This window comes from Anabas testudineus, chromosome 23 (assembly GCF_900324465.2).
Source record: "Anabas testudineus chromosome 23, fAnaTes1.2, whole genome shotgun sequence".
Taxonomy (NCBI): domain Eukaryota; kingdom Metazoa; phylum Chordata; class Actinopteri; order Anabantiformes; family Anabantidae; genus Anabas; species Anabas testudineus.
The window spans coordinates 1,613,106-1,628,826 of NC_046631.1; the positions used below are offsets into that span (position 1 = coordinate 1,613,106).

At 44.1% G+C, this 15,721-nt stretch overlaps 1 protein-coding gene across 3 annotated transcripts in view; it reads right to left on the reverse strand.

Annotated features, from left to right (window-relative positions):
* The window catches only part of scube1 (signal peptide, CUB domain, EGF-like 1), a 60,554-nt gene that overhangs the window by 41,882 nt on the left and 2,951 nt on the right, over window positions 1–15,721 (reverse strand). For all 3 annotated transcript variants that reach the window (XM_026363047.1, XM_026363048.1, XM_026363049.1), the window contains exons 3-4: window positions 10,267–10,392; window positions 5,011–5,145 (exon numbers count right to left, since the gene is read on the reverse strand). In XM_026363047.1, coding sequence (XP_026218832.1) covers window positions 5,011–5,145; window positions 10,267–10,392 — 261 coding nt within the window. The remainder of the gene's footprint in view (window positions 1–5,010; window positions 5,146–10,266; window positions 10,393–15,721) is intronic.

A 15,721-nucleotide genomic window follows, 5' to 3' on the forward strand; every position in this document is an offset into this window, starting at 1 on the left:
TATATCATCTGAGGGGGAGAATGAGCAGAAATTCCACCTTCCACTTGCAGGTACAGTAAATAGCTGCAGTTGACCTCATACAGAGAGAGAGAGAGAGAGACAGAGAGAAAGAGACGTGTTGCTCAGTCGTGACGGCTTGTTTTCAAAGTTAAAATCACATACTGGAAAAATATTTAAACAAAGTATTTATAAAAAGACGCATTAGTCACGTTCAGCACCCGCGTCGTGCATGTGAGATCTCACAATGGACCATTGTTGCTTTGAGGGACCCCGCACGGAGGTAAACACCATCAGCTTCATAATGTTCAAACTGTATCTGCACAGATGCTTGGCAGGGTGGAAGCCATTCACACACACACACACACACACACACACAGCTGCTACAAATGTGAATGAAGCAACATGCAAAGCACAGTTTACAGGACCTCATCTGCTCACTATCATCTCACTTGACTCACAGCATCATCGTTCAAACACTTCCTTGTTTGCTTTGTGCATGTGTATGTATTTTAATACACATTGTAAAGTTATTGTAAAGTCATTGGTTAAACATGTTACTTTAATAAATAAAATGATTATTTATAGGTTGTATTGTGTGTGGTTTTTTTTAGCTTCGTGTAATAAACTAAAATGTTACAGATCAAAACTGAGTGTTCCACCTAATGACATGCTTCTACACACATTTACAGTATTTGGCAGATATACATAGCCCCCAGTGTGCATGTGGTAGACAGGTGAGGTGTTTGTAATTGATGATGATAACAGACAGGTAGGCAGCGCTCCCTCTACTTAAAGAGTTCCCCGCGTGCCTCTCGGCCGCCGTTTAAGAGCTCCCCGTCCCTCCGTATTCCCTGATTTTGGTTTATTTAAAGTGAGAATTCCTCTGTCATCGTGATGACGTGCACATGTCGCACATGGGAGTGTTTGTGCGCGATCCCTATGCGCCTGTGTCTATAGGTGTGTGTGTGTGTGTGTGTGTGTGTGTGTCGGCCTCGTTCTGCTTCCTCTCTGCGCACAACTCCAAATAAACACACACAACTTCCATTGGTCCACTCCACTATGTTTGTCTCTCTATGTTTATTTTTCTCTCTTTCTCTCCCCCAACACACACACACACACACACACACACAAACACCTCCCCCATGCCTTGCTCCTACAATCTACTGCTCTCTTTGCCTTCTTCTCTCTCTTCCGTTATTATATTATGTTTTTTATTTTATACCAATATACCAATTTTATCATCTTCCTGGCTAAGCTCCGCACATGCTCTCTAATCATTTATTTGAACAGGACGATCTCGGAGGATCACCAACAATGCCTATTCACAGATGAGGTGGTTGTTGATTGGTGGAAGAGGGGCCTCTTCCACCAAGCCACTTCCAGGGTTGGTTTGGAGCCAGCGCTTAGTTTTAAACCAGTTCTTTGTGTTTCGACAGCCAAGGAACCAGCTCTCATCCAGGAAAACTCATTCTAGAGCGACACAAACTCTTTGCTGGTCTAGAACCAAGAACCGTTTACATCAGGGGGGCTGGGGACTGGATCATTGTGCACGATAAGATCGATATTGTGGATGCGCATTTGAATACAAACACTGTGGATGTTGGCCCCCAATCACTCAACTCAATGGCCAGTTTGAAAAGTAGTAATGGTTCAGAAACGAAAGAAACCACCTTCTAGATGTGTTCGCATTGGCACTTGACTTTTGTTTTGAGGCAGGATTTTTTAATTGTGAATTGGAAGCTCCCTGCATGTTGGAATACCACGCATAGCCTTCTGTTAATTTTAATCCCAGCTATTAAGTATAGACTTCAAGGAGTTGTTGACGGGCCATTTTCTTCTTTGCAGACTCAGCTTGTAAATTACAGGGTCACTGTTTCCCCCTCTGGCACTATGCTTTTACCCACAGTTCTGAGAAGCCGCCGAGTTGTTTCTGCGAATTGTGAGGAAAAACTCAAACAGCCCCCTGTTAGAATTATAATATTCGTACAGTTATTAATTGGGCAATTCATTTACAGAGGCTCCTGTGACCACACATTCTCTGGGAGCACCAGGCTCGACATGCGTGTGTGTTTTAAAAGTCCCAAATTACGGCCAATTCCAACTTTGCCAGGAACGTTTGGTGTTGAGCTCACAGAAGAATTTACAAGCGTATTGTTTTCACTCTGTTTTGGCGGGCGCTACATGACCGGAAAGGTGCAATTAATAAATCAGACATGTAGAGATGGTCATCTCTGAAGCATCCCTTTCGATGTTGATTTAGATAAACCAGTCCTCGCACTGACAAGCCGGATTCTCCACCTTAGAGAACCTCAAACGTCCCTAAAGCTTCTTCATACTACAGCGCACGCATGTCACCATTGGGCCCGTGAGCCATAGCTGATCCATGCGGTCATAGCTTTCCCCACATCCTCATGACAGATCGGGAACATTTGCTAGGAGAGAACTTGTGGCTGGGAGCTTGCGGGCCAAGGTTTTGGTTTTCTCCTGTGGCAGCTACGACAGAATGGAAACACACAATAATGGAACAAGCAATTGTTGCTTTATTATCCCCAAGGCGATTGTCAGGCAGAAAGAAATGAGCCACGAGCTGACACTTACCACGTGCAATCCAACACAAACTGCTGCTCCTTCTTACACAGAACAGTGTGCGAATGTGTGTCTAATCGTTTTTATCTAGCAGAGTATAATTTCAGAAGTTGGTTGAAGTCCAGAGCTCCTACTGTTGCAGTTAGGCAAGGTGAGATTAACAGAGGGCGAGGACTTGATGTTTCCTACTACACATCTTCACACACAGGCTGATTAAAAGCTGCACAGTCCCAACGCTCTCAACAGGTTCTTGGAGAACGCAATGGGGTCACCACATGACAGGGGAAGATGTGACTAAAATTTGGCTCACGTAGCACACAGCAATGTGGCTGGAGGAGCCGAAGGTGCCAGTCAGTGACCACGCTGCCATATGTGTGTGTATAACCCGTCCTCACAGGAAATTCCTAGCAATTTGGATAAAAAAGCAAACGGTGAGTCATCGTCATCACAACGTAGAGAAAACACAATGAAACTGGTGTACCTGAACCCCTCAAGCAAAATCAGAAGTCAGCTGTTACAAAACAACCAAGCTGCTCATCGGTTGAACGAACGTGGGAGATTAGATTAAATTAAACCAAGTGATCTGAACAGTGATAAGAGAAGCACTGTAGAGTACTCAGGTCCCATTCTTAAGACAACACAAACACAAAAATTGACTCCTTGACAAGAAATAGTCCTGCATTCTTAATCCTACTCCGAAGAAGTAAAAATCCTACAAAGTAAAGGAACAAAGACGAATCAGACTTGTTCTACTTCACAACTATTGAGGCCGCAGCACTCCTGGGAAGACCCAGAGCTTTAGAAATGGTTTATACCCTCATCCAGCCTCACGGAGGTCTACAGAGAGTTCCTTTGATTTCCTGGCTTGACTTTTGTTCTGACACGATGCCGCTGTCTGTCTAAACTACGCCCAGTTGGCTCAGGTACAGGAGAAGCAAGCCATGCTGGTCCCCGCCGTGATGGGATGGAAGAAAATGCGCAAGCAGATTCCTGCGGGACACCAGGATGCTGCTGCTATTCCTGCCCAGGAGGGGACAGAAGACACAAGCGCCTGATTGAGGATGGCTTGCACGGGGGTGGGAGAGTTGAGCGATGGAGGTTAAAGGCTCGGGACAGCCTGCCAGAGCAAGGCAACAAAAATATCCCACAAGCATCTCCTGTGCTTGTTTACTGGGACCATCCCTCTGACAGCAGCAGGAATTACTCATGCTGACACAGTAGCTGCTTTCATCTAGAAAATATTTAGATGTATGTACTGTATCTGAATCTGCAGTTGTCCCATGTACTTTTTCTTTATATGCAGTAATTCCTTGTCAGGATTCAGTGGTGAAACTAATTTCCCCACACCGAGCAACGGCAAATGTTCAGAAATAGCTTTGAGGGAAAGGATATATTCATATGCTGGTTAATGGGGGTTTCCAAAAAGCAAACATCTTTCTATTTCTACATCTCTTCCACCTCCTTCTCTGGACATATCCACAGAGAATCCTCTAACATCCCGATGCTTCATACTTCATACTCTTATGCTGACCACAAAACGGTTATAAATCCAAGTGCAAGTGAAAGTGTCCTGACAAGTTAAACCCTAATACAGCTCTCTGGATAATATATCAACAACAATAGCGTTTTATTTAGCAGGTGTAGGCCAGTCCAAGGGCATTGGCCTATGTCAAAGTTCACAACAATCCATGAAATCATTTCAGTTTATTATTAAGGTGACACAAAAGGATCAGCAAAGTCAGAAGGAATCGTGCATCCATGGATATGTGGATTTCATATCACAGAAATCATCCATACAGCAGTTGTTGAGCCACTTAATCTGGGCGGAAGTGGTAGGCCGACACAGATGTTTCACCTACGACATGCCCTGGTTAGGGTATGAAGAAACTTGCATATCCACAATCAGACATAAAATAACAACAGATGCAAAACAACCACAAAGAGACACAAAATAGATGTAACATGACAACAAAGACTACAACATTATTAATTCCCACAAAGGACTGCAAAGACTACAATGGCTACAAACCAGCAACAGAAAGACTGCAAAAAAAAAAAGGCTAAATGCAATTCAGACAGAAATAAATTAAAGAAACACTGTAAACCACTACAAAGTAATGCAACTAACTAAAACAGACAATTAGCACAAATACACACCACATAGCAAAAAGACCAGATGGACTGCTGTGGCTCTTTATCGACCCATACGCTTTTGAAATAACCCGTCACAGGCTGTGACATCACTGCAGCTGAATAAATGTTTTGCAGCATTCTCAAAGAATCCCAGCGAACAGCTCTATTTACCCCCCGAACCTGTAACATATTAGACAATGTCATCCGTGCATTTTATTAATCACTGAGCAATCAAGCAGCTGGGGTAGAACTCTGCAAAGGCCTGTTTGTTCGAGCCTCACGCGGTCTTACCATCGTAGCGGTGGATGCAGGTGTGCTGGTTGTCGCTGAGGAAGAAGCCGTCCCTGCAGTGACACTCGTAGCTCCCCATGACGTTCACGCAGTCCTGCTGGCAACCGCCGTTGTTGTCCGCGCACTCGTCCACATCTGCTCAGATGGAGAAACAGAAAAAAAAAGGGAGAAGGTAGAGAAGTGTGAGAGAGGGAGATGACGCCAGAATCAGGAATTTGACGGTGGTGTGCATGAGTGTGTTTATGTGCCACTGAAAGCCCACTAAATTTCCTATAGGGCATTTTGATGGTTGTTGAAGTGATAACCTCAATTGACTTTAACAAGGATCAAACAGGGCTGCCCATGTGTGTGTGTGTGTGTGTGTAGACCTGTGCCTGACTTTACATTGTGTTTAGTCTGAGGCCGACCCAGCAGACGGTGCAGACAGGTTGCACAAACATAGACTTACTGTTGACAAGAGAGAATGAAAAGGCAGACAGAAAGGGACGCGACTGCTCTAAAAGGTCCGCGCACGTGACGTCCAACCTTATTTAATGCTACCAGCTGTTGCTGCGTGGCTGCTTTAACTCGCTGATATGCCAGGTGAGTTTGAAAGGAGGCTACGTTTTATAGGTCATTGTTGAAAATGTTCTGAATGACTGCACTCAAAGGAGGGAGCGAAGAGCTTGCTCGGGGGGAGCCCGAAAGTAGCTGTAAAAGAGCTATTGAAGCCCATATTGCGTTTTCACCATACAAACCAGGCCAATTCTAGCATGAAGATGGAAAGTTTGGCAATTCCTTGGATGCAGCAACCCCTAAACACGAACCAATGAGTAGTGATGGGAGTGTAACTATACCCTTTAACATTATCTTACTTGACCCTTTAAATGAAATGACTGGTTTTACCAATGCAGGACAGCAGTGTGCATTTGGAAAAGCCTATGCCCTAATTACAGCCAAAAATCATAATAGAGGAAGCTGGAAATTGTAATGGATTTGGTTTCCTGCCTATGCTGGAAGAGACACACAGAGGCTCTTAAGGACTGCTATGATGTGCAGCTACAGAGCAGGAAGAGGTAACAGTTTGGTAACGGTCTTTTCTTGTCTGCCTGGTTCCTCCCAGCTTCTGTCACTTCTCCACTGGACTCACAGTGTGGTTTTTGTTTGCAGCTTTATCCGGAAACCCATTTCTCTAAACCCATGTGGAGTGGACAGAGCTTTAAAGAGCCTTGTTAACAGTGCGAGGACACAGGGTGAATATGGGTGAATATGCCCCTGTGAATTAAAGGAGAAAGGAGATCAGCTCCAAGGTCTCCCCCAGTCACAGAGCCCTAGAATGAGTTGATTTAAAAACGGAAGGGAGGCTGCACAACAGAGGTCTTGAAGACAGTGGCTGTGAACAGTGCGGAGATGAACGGCGGCACAGACAGCACAGGCTGTGCTGGTCACAGTTACTGTACACAGCTGTAGAGCTTCTGCTAAACACTTGCCAAGAGCTAATTTCACTGTATCCTTTCATTCACTGAGGTCGGCCTCTGTGCCAGCTGCTGCCACCATTTCAGCAACACACAGCACTGGAGGTTTTGGGTACTGGGTCGTTTTAATGTAGTCGTCAGAGGTCCCATATTGTCAGAGGGCTCGCAGTCCTCCTTCTAGACTAAACTATAGTCATTTGTATAGGTGTCCAGGTCCACTGTGCTCCTGGATTTTACACACTTGCCTGAAATCATACATGTACATCCATTAATATAGTAGTGGCATAGAAGCCACGGTGCACTAACTCAACTCTGGGCTTTGTTTTCATTGCACTTCCTCGCACTATTTCAGGGCAGATCCCTCGGTTTCATAGATGCCATTAATATGACTGATAGAATTTAATTTTCAGGCAGCAGAGGGAGGGAGTGAAACAAAGAAGAAAACGCACTCCAATTGACTCCAACATTTCTGCATAAACAAAGGCCACGGGGGCCTTTTTTTTTTTTTTTTTTGCAAGTTTCAACCAGAGCCCCCTGTGTTTTGTGCGATTGTGCTAGTGTAAACCTGAGTAAAAGTTTGTTTAGACACAGCGAGGATGTGCTTGACACAAAGGAGGCGTCGAGAAGAGGAGAAGGAGGAGTAATGAGGTGAAGTGGGAGGCTCCGAGGGGGAAACGCGAGACTTTCTGGGATATTAGAGTCTTGAAGAAGTAGTGATTAAAGTCTTTGACCTGATTAGGTAAAGGGAAGGTCAGGTTATGAAAAGAAGAGGAATATCCCCCGATAGAGTCGAGACACTGGTGGTCGTGTGAAGGTGTAGGATGAAGGCTGAGCCAGCGAAGGAGCCATGTGATGACGATGGAGAGGTGACGGTTAAAGCTGGAGTCTGATGATTATCATGAAAAGAGAAACACCCTTTCTTCAGCTAGCTAATTGAGTTTGGAAGTAGAGGAGGGAAGGCCTTCCTGATTGAACTTTCACTTGGCTTCACAGATGGATATCTTCTTTTATTTTCCTGCAGACTTTGCTTTTAAAGCTCAGCTGGCGTTCGGCGTTTGGTCAAACCTAATACTTCCCATTCAAACTAAAGCCTTTTTCTTACATTGTTTGCTTACATTTTCCATATTGCTTTTGTGCCTCTGTCTTTTTTTTTTTTTGTAACCGAGTACTTGCTCCCTTATTTTAAAATAAATCAAGTGGCTTACAGCTTGTCAAATCAACCTCAGTTTATCTGGCCCTCTCCCTCCCCTCTCTGTCTTGTCTCCCGCCTCCTGTCTGTTATGATGTCGGGCTTCTCCGTGACACGCTGCGGTCGCCGGCTCCCCGCTGTTCAGCCACCTCTCAGATCTTGCCACGACATGAAAAGGAAGCGTCGGAAGGCAAATAAACTCACACAAGCGCACCAGACATTCCCAGAATGCATCGACACATTGAGCCCAGCTGTGTCCATGCCAAAACCAAATAAATAAAACGTCCAAATCAAAAGGAGGAAAGGAACTGAACAGGGCCGCTCTTTAATCAGAGTACAATTAGGCAATCTTAAATCAATTAGTGCCCTAACTTGTTGACACACTGCATCTTGGAGTTGATGGAGTGACTTCCTGTATGCTCATGCAAAGTGAAGTTCTTTTACTTTTTCAACACTCTGCAATTTTCCAAAGAGCAGTTTGTCATCCAAGGCTCGTTCAGAACACCACAAGGTTCTGAGGTTTCTGAATATCATGCTTTGGGTCTATTAAAAGCCACAAAGTCCTTATTGTTTTTCCCAGGCGAGCCCAGAGCGTGTGAGAAAAATGAGAAATAAATTGAGTGTGAACTTTGACGGAGAAATAAACAAGCTGTTTTCCAATGGAACTGTTGAATGCTGCATAATTTGCCCTTTTACTGCCCTACCCTATAATGTCTAAGTATGTGCAGCTTCTGCAGCTGTCAGACCTATCGGACCTGAACCTGAATGCATTTTTTACCTGCTAAACAACATACATGGTTTTTATTTCCAGCATCTTTGAACTCATCTCAGCTCATTCAAATCAAAACGCTGACGTGTGATGTTATGACAGCGTGTCATACAAAAGCTGATGCAATGCCATTGGAAGCATTAGCTGTGCGTATGCATCTGTACAAATGAGACACTTGAAAGTGAGACATTATTACAAACACTGAGGTTTTTGTTGCCGGGCAGCGTGAAGACGACGGCTGGAGCTAAGCTTGTATTGTGGTTTGACAACGGGCTGAACTGTCAGTCTCTCAAAGCTCTGTTTATATATATATGAATGCCATGTATCACGGGGTACCACTTACTGTATGTCTGCAGTTAGTGATGACAGTAAACATAAAGCATCGGATAGGCTGGCGATGCACCACTACCCACGAGTCAGTACACAGGAACACGTTACACAATCAGCAGTGTCATATATCTCCTCAAAGTGGGTTAAATAAAGAGCTGGTGCTGCATTACACTTACCATACCTGAAATAATAATAATAATAAATAATAATAATAATAATAATGAGATACTTAATACTTCCAATGCTTAAATCCAGCACACTTTGAGTGGAAGTATTACACTTTTTTATTATATATGTATATGTATGTATATCTGCATCACGGGGGACTTTGACAGCACATTAAGACAAGCTATCGTCCATATCTCTACTAAATATATACTTTTCATAGATTACAATACAATACAAATATTGTACGACAGACCAAATAAATACAAATAAACAAATTATTCCAATAATAATTTACCATCTACAGTCATTATAATGTAAAATGATATAAAAGTATATGCTTTTATTATAATTTAAAAGTGTTCGCCTAACGGAAATGGAGTTTGAACTATCACCTTATAAAACATGAAGCATTGCTACTGCACAGTTGTCGCAACCCAGAAGTATATGAAGAATTTGTTGTTTGCTCCATTTCAACTGTTTCCATTGTTAATATGTTGTTATGCAGCCACAATAATAACTCTGATGATAAAACACAGGCTGTATTTTAACCTAAATACAGCTTTATACAGGACTTTTACTGGAGTATTTCATAATGTGAATGTGATTCCTTCAGCTATAGCTCTTTAAAAAAAAGTTTTTATCATAGTCAGCCAGAGGCCCTCAATTTCTGTTTAGTTACTATAATGTCTAGAGAGACGGACAAGGATGAAATAAAGGAGCAAAGGAAAGAAGGAAAGAACGGAGCAGTGAGTAAAACGAAGCATTAAGGAAATAAAGAGAGGAAAAAACATATCAAAAAGAATAATAAAAGAACAAAGCTAGGGGATAAAAGGAAGTTGAAGAAGTAGCTTATAGCCTGCACTGTCTTTGATTGGGCCCGCATAGTAAATTCACACTTTACTGCCTCCTTTGAACTCTCCTTTAATTAGCAGCAGTTCATTAAGACCGCATCCACTCATGTCCAATAAAGCGAGCCTCTGGGTTCGAGTCAGATGTGGGGGCTGGTTTCCATAAAGACCAGGTGATGACAGTCGAATGACTCACTTGGGATCCTCCGAATTGGAGGCACAAACACGTGCAATGACATCCCACTAACCCTGACCCCCTTTTTTTTTCTTCACTTGACCACAACACATAGAACGCCACAGCGGCTAACCAGCCAGCTCGCGGCTGTACGGTTTACTGACAAGCCAGCAGGAAACAAACAACACAAAACACTGACATCCTACACAAGCCACTGCTCCAGTGGAAAACTGGCATTGTCTCACAAAACAAATCCTTTACTTTGCACAGACACATATCCAGAAAGTCTCCTTTGGTCTGCTATCTTCTGCTATGTCTCTTACCCAGGCAGTTGTGTCCATCGTCGTCCAGCATGAATCCATCATAGCAGGTGCACCTGTAGTTTCCTGGTATGTTGATGCATTCGTGGACACAGCCCCCGTTGTAATCGTCGTCACACTCATCCATGTCTGAAAGAGAAAGCAGGTTGTGTCGGTTTTTATTCTGCACCTCCCCACACAGTTGGTCACTGTTTCTATGTATTATATTGCATACAGTATTTATAGTCTTCTTCTTAAGGCATATTTAAGGAAGAACATTAGAACACGTTCCAATAATTAGAAGCTACCAAGCAGTAGGCAAACACTGCCAATTGCGGCCTCTTTGTTTATCGTCTGTTTTATGTCTTCTTCTACTTTCCCTATTGGAACAATGGATACAGACTACCACCATCTGCTGGGATAGAGAGTTATGTCCCTGTGCCACATTTTGGCCCTAACAAAGGCGACACGAGGCAACACAGCAGCTGGTCTCAATGTCAGTTAATCAATGAACATCACTGCTTCCCAGTTGTTCTACGATGATGCGCGCTGGAACATACAGTGCAGTGATGGAGGAAATGAGGCGTAAGAAGGGGGCAGTTGCAGTGGAAGGTGAGGAAGGAGAGGGGAGTGGCAACGGCAGCCCTCTCTCAACCACCCCCACACTCATGCAGAGGGCCTGTAAAGGCTTTCACAAGAGCCACTTGCAAGTGGTTGCCAAGCAGGGCTACTTAAACAAACGGTCCTCCCCCTCTGTGTGAACAGCAAGAGATCCACCAGACAACATGGAGGACTCCAGCCCACGTTGTCCTCCTCTATCTGTGCTGATGTGACACGCTGCAGGTATCTCCCCTCTAGAATTCAGAGTTTTCAGGACCCGGGCACACTTGTGGAGCTGTCTGGAGACAGTGTCATTCTCTCTGTCTATCTCTTGTGCCAAATAGGACAAAGGTTCGCTAATTCGAAAGCTACTCAACGCCCTGCCTTTCACTTACATCCTGCTTATCTCCCAAACTCTTTCCCTTGGTGCCCTTTCTCAGTCCATCGTACAGCATGGGTACTACGTGTCAACATTCCCATTACTTACTTGCTAGTTTCACTGTTCCAATACTACTTCCAAAAAGACTTCCAATATGTCACTCTATATCCAATCCACAGACTACTGTACAGCCTCAAAACCCCACTAGCAGCTCGGGTTTTAGTTAACCAGTATGAGTCCATGCTTTGTGATTTCTTTGGATCTCAGGAAGTGGTTGAAAACTGACAACTTGACAGCATGCAGGTTTGATGAAAGGCTGGTGGCTGATGGCTTTTAGGAAAAATTACATGCAAAGCCTCCACATCCTGCATGGGCACATAAGGCATACCTGGAAACCGAACGAATACACACACTTGGGAAACACAAATGACAGCACACACCAGTACCAAGACCAGAACACATGTAATCACACACAGTGACTCATATGCCACAACTACAGAGTTAAAGATTTACTAATTAATGTTCACACACTACATATGCCACAAACATCATGGCACACACCTCCACTGCACTATACATGGAGACATATCCATAAAACACTTCCTTTTAGATGATTTTGGACTGTAATCGCTTTGAAGAGTCTGAAAGCAGGCGGAGATAAACATGAAAAGATCCTCATCTGAGAGGTTTCACTTGGTTAGAAACCATCATGAGAAGGGCCAAATCAATGCCACATTCTGCACCATGAGGCGCCACAGACATGTTTACCGGAAGCCAATTACGCAGGCCAGAACACATGATTGTGTTTGTCTGATCTCTGACAAAGGAACCCTGTGTCCTTGAAGGACCACTCCAGCACGATTGGTATAAGATGAGAAGATTAATATCATTCTACTACATTCAGCACTGTAATCTAAAACGGCAACCTGAGCCTTCTTCAAAAGCTTTAAACTGACCAAAGCAGCTTCAAATGAGTTCCCTTTAAAGGCAGGGAAACATAACAACTGACAACAAAAATCAATCCTAGGGGAATTCTGCTTTAAAGAGCATGATCCTTGTGTATATAAACTCATCACAGCCATCACCGGCTCATCCTAAAAGGCATTTGTAACTAATTAGGCTGAGCTGGAATGGGTGACTGTTTGGAGAAAGGTTGTTTGGACACTGTGCTACGTTGCCAGCTCGCATGGCGTGGCAATGTGGTACTTCCAATGTGCTCTGCTTTTCATCCATCGGAGATGAGGGGAGAAGGTGGAGAGGCGATCTAAAGGCATGTCTGGGCGGAGAGATCCTCACCACTGAGGGTGAATTAAAAGCAGCAGGTGATGAATTGGTGCCTGAAATGCTTAAAACAGACATACTGATACCCCTGGTCAAGTCAGAGCTCAATGATTACAGAGCCATGATAGAGCTGTGTCATTGTGTCACAGTTAAAAGCTCAAGCTCCCACAAGTAATTAAACTCATTCATTAACTCAGTTAATCTAGCGAAAATAAAAGTCCACTCTGCTGTGTATGTTGAGTTGATGGAGATATTGTAGTGTATGTGTAACAGAGATTACAGGGAGGTGGGAGAGGTCGGTGGAGGGAGGAGGCAGGTGCATGTGGAGTCGTTTTGCTGCAAAGGGTGCCACTTCCTGCCCTCGAGCTGTTGTTGATTTCTGTCAGTGGTGCCCCAACAGCAGCTGCTCCTGCCTACATGGCCATCTTTTCTAATTACCGGGGAAATATTTATGTTCCACATCTCATAAAGTGGATTAGGTGCCTTCATTAATGGCCTGTGCCCTCCAAGTGAACCAACATTACTAACAGCCATAAATTGTTTTCTTCATAAAACAGTTTTTATGGAGATGAATGTAAATTAATGTAATATATCTGTTACTTTAATATCATTACTCACACGGTGTGAGTGTGTGTGTGGCTGTGGGTGTGTTATGATATAAAGTCACAGTCCTAATTAGTACAGATGTCATGTACGTACATCTAACATGCACTTAAATCACATGTGTTGAGTGAAAGCTAAAGTCGGTACCAAGCTGCAGGGAATCCCCGTAAACTTTTCCCGAGTGGTGCATCCGCCCCACTGCCCCAGACGCGATCTGTCAAAGGTTACCAGTAAAGGAGATGGGCTGGCATGAGGTCGCTGTACCTATATATAGAACTCGAGCCTCGCTGAACCTGACCTGTTCCACTGAGTCTGAACCTAAAGAAGCAGACGGAGAGATGGGAGAGGCAGGAAGCCAATCTGTATTGGGTGGGTTGCATTTGGATGTGTGTGTGTGTGTGTGTGTGTGTGTGTGCGCATGTAGCTAGCCAGTGAGGAGAGCGACTGACTGATGACGGAGGTGCAGACACCAGGCAGACAATGGCCTACTAACTGTCTGCTACTTCTCCCTCTCGTCCTCCCACCTACGCCATCCGTTCTTCCCATGAGATGCCCTTTCTCCTCTTCTCTGTAAAACAGGTCAGCAGCTCGTCACTGTGACCCAGAGTAACAAAGGATCTAGTCTCAAGCTGGCGGGGTGCTGCTTTCGCGATACGGTTTAGCCAGAAAGAACACCTTTTGGAGCTGGCAGAGGTTTAATCAATTAGCCTGTAGGCCTACGGGACAAATGCTGACTTAGCATTAGGGGCCTTAAAATCACACTTCATCCCGATAACACCCTGCCATGTTTTTAAAATCTGATTTAATTCCAGCACACCATATTGAAAGAAGTCAAGAATGAAGAAAATGACAGTGCACTTTGGCTTGACGTGAGATTTAAAGACATGACATTTAAAACTGTTGTTTGAGATGTTGTTTTTGCTGCAGGAATGCCGCCACTAATCTGCCAAAGCTTGTGGAGGTTCTCTGCTCTGAAACTCTGAAAATGCAGCAAAGTCTCTTTGATCCCCTGTGATTCATCTTATCATAATCTTTGCGTTTTTCACTGTCAGCTCGGTAAACAATTGCTCTCTCATCGGCCAATTTCAGTTTTTCTACATCTCTCTATAAACAGGGAGAAAACCCCAGGCACCGTTCTGCACACACAGGCACATGTGCAGCGGAGCGGGCTTGAGTGATGCACGGCTCCTCCCACACTACTCTTCATTTGACAGTACAGGGATAAAAGTTCACATTTTTCCATAACAAGTCGGCAGTATCAGCTCACGGAAAAGTGTACAGAGAGGGCAAAAAAAAAAAAAAAAAAACGATCAGAAGATCAGATGTCAGCAAGCAGCTTCCAGAGAAACACTCTGTGTCTGTGAGGACACATTTCTGACTCAGGAGCTCTGAGCTAACAATGAAAACACCCACATGTCATTTTTTTTGGTGAAAACTCCGGGTGGCTGGGACGTGATCACACCGAGTCTCGCTGAGCTACCCCGGGTGCAGACGGCTCCTGGCAGAACAATGTGGTTTGCAAGCTGCTAATTTGTAGTGCGGAAGTGTAGCAGAGGCTGAGAGCACAGGTCGTCTCCCATGGTCACCGGGGCTTGAATCCCAGTCGTTACAAAAGCACAAGAGCCAGCCCGAACTTTCTCTTTCTCACACAGGCTACATCTTTCTGGAACCCTGGAATCATTAGTAACACCCATAGAATCTTTTTCAGTCTGAGCTACATGTGGTTTTTGACCCAACCAACTTTACATTGTTACTTTCTTTGTCATTGCTGTAGTGTTTCTGAATCATATCTCCCTGTGTTTAAACAAACTGAAATCATCGATGTGCATTACTCATTCTGAAGTAAAGGATATTTCTCGGAAATATCTGTGAAACACTGACAAACCCGTTTACCGAGTCTTTAAAATCCAAGAATATGGAGTTCAAAGAGTGCGTCTTGATCTCTCTAAATAAATACAGGTGCACTGTGGATTGATTTTATCTACAGTGCTATCTATCAGTTTCATCCACGTTCTCTTAATCCACTGCATGTTTTACTAGACTGTTGAGTGATTCTTCCCTGATGTGGACTCGACAATGCTGAGACGACCCGAGTGATGCCGAGAGCGAACGCAGAGGCTCGGCTGCTTCCAGGTGCTGCCAAGAATAGCAGCACCGCTAATGGCGATGGCCAGCAAAGTGGCTTGTAATGCCTGTTGATGGAAAACATAGCCGGCCAATTACGGCGCCCATATCTAATCAGCAGGGTCAGAGGTCAACTCCCATCCACCATCTGTCTTGATTTGGTGTCCCCATCATGTACTGTTTCCTCATCACCGGAGGGAGTTCAATAGATCTCAGCATATATTAACGAGAGGAGAGAGAAGTGTGTTTACTGTCTAAATGCTGAATGCAGGACGGTGATGCAATAAAACAGCTGACGTTCAGGCTCCATCTCTTCCACAGGACTCTATGATGTCACATCTGTCTTCCTAGATCTCAGAGGTAAATGTGATGTGTACAATGTTATAGTTGCTGATAGAAATTATAGTCTAACCTCAACCAGCATTATCCTCTAACCTCATTAAGATATTTTTTCAAAAACGCAAAAGTACCGTAGCATCGTTTACGTGAAGC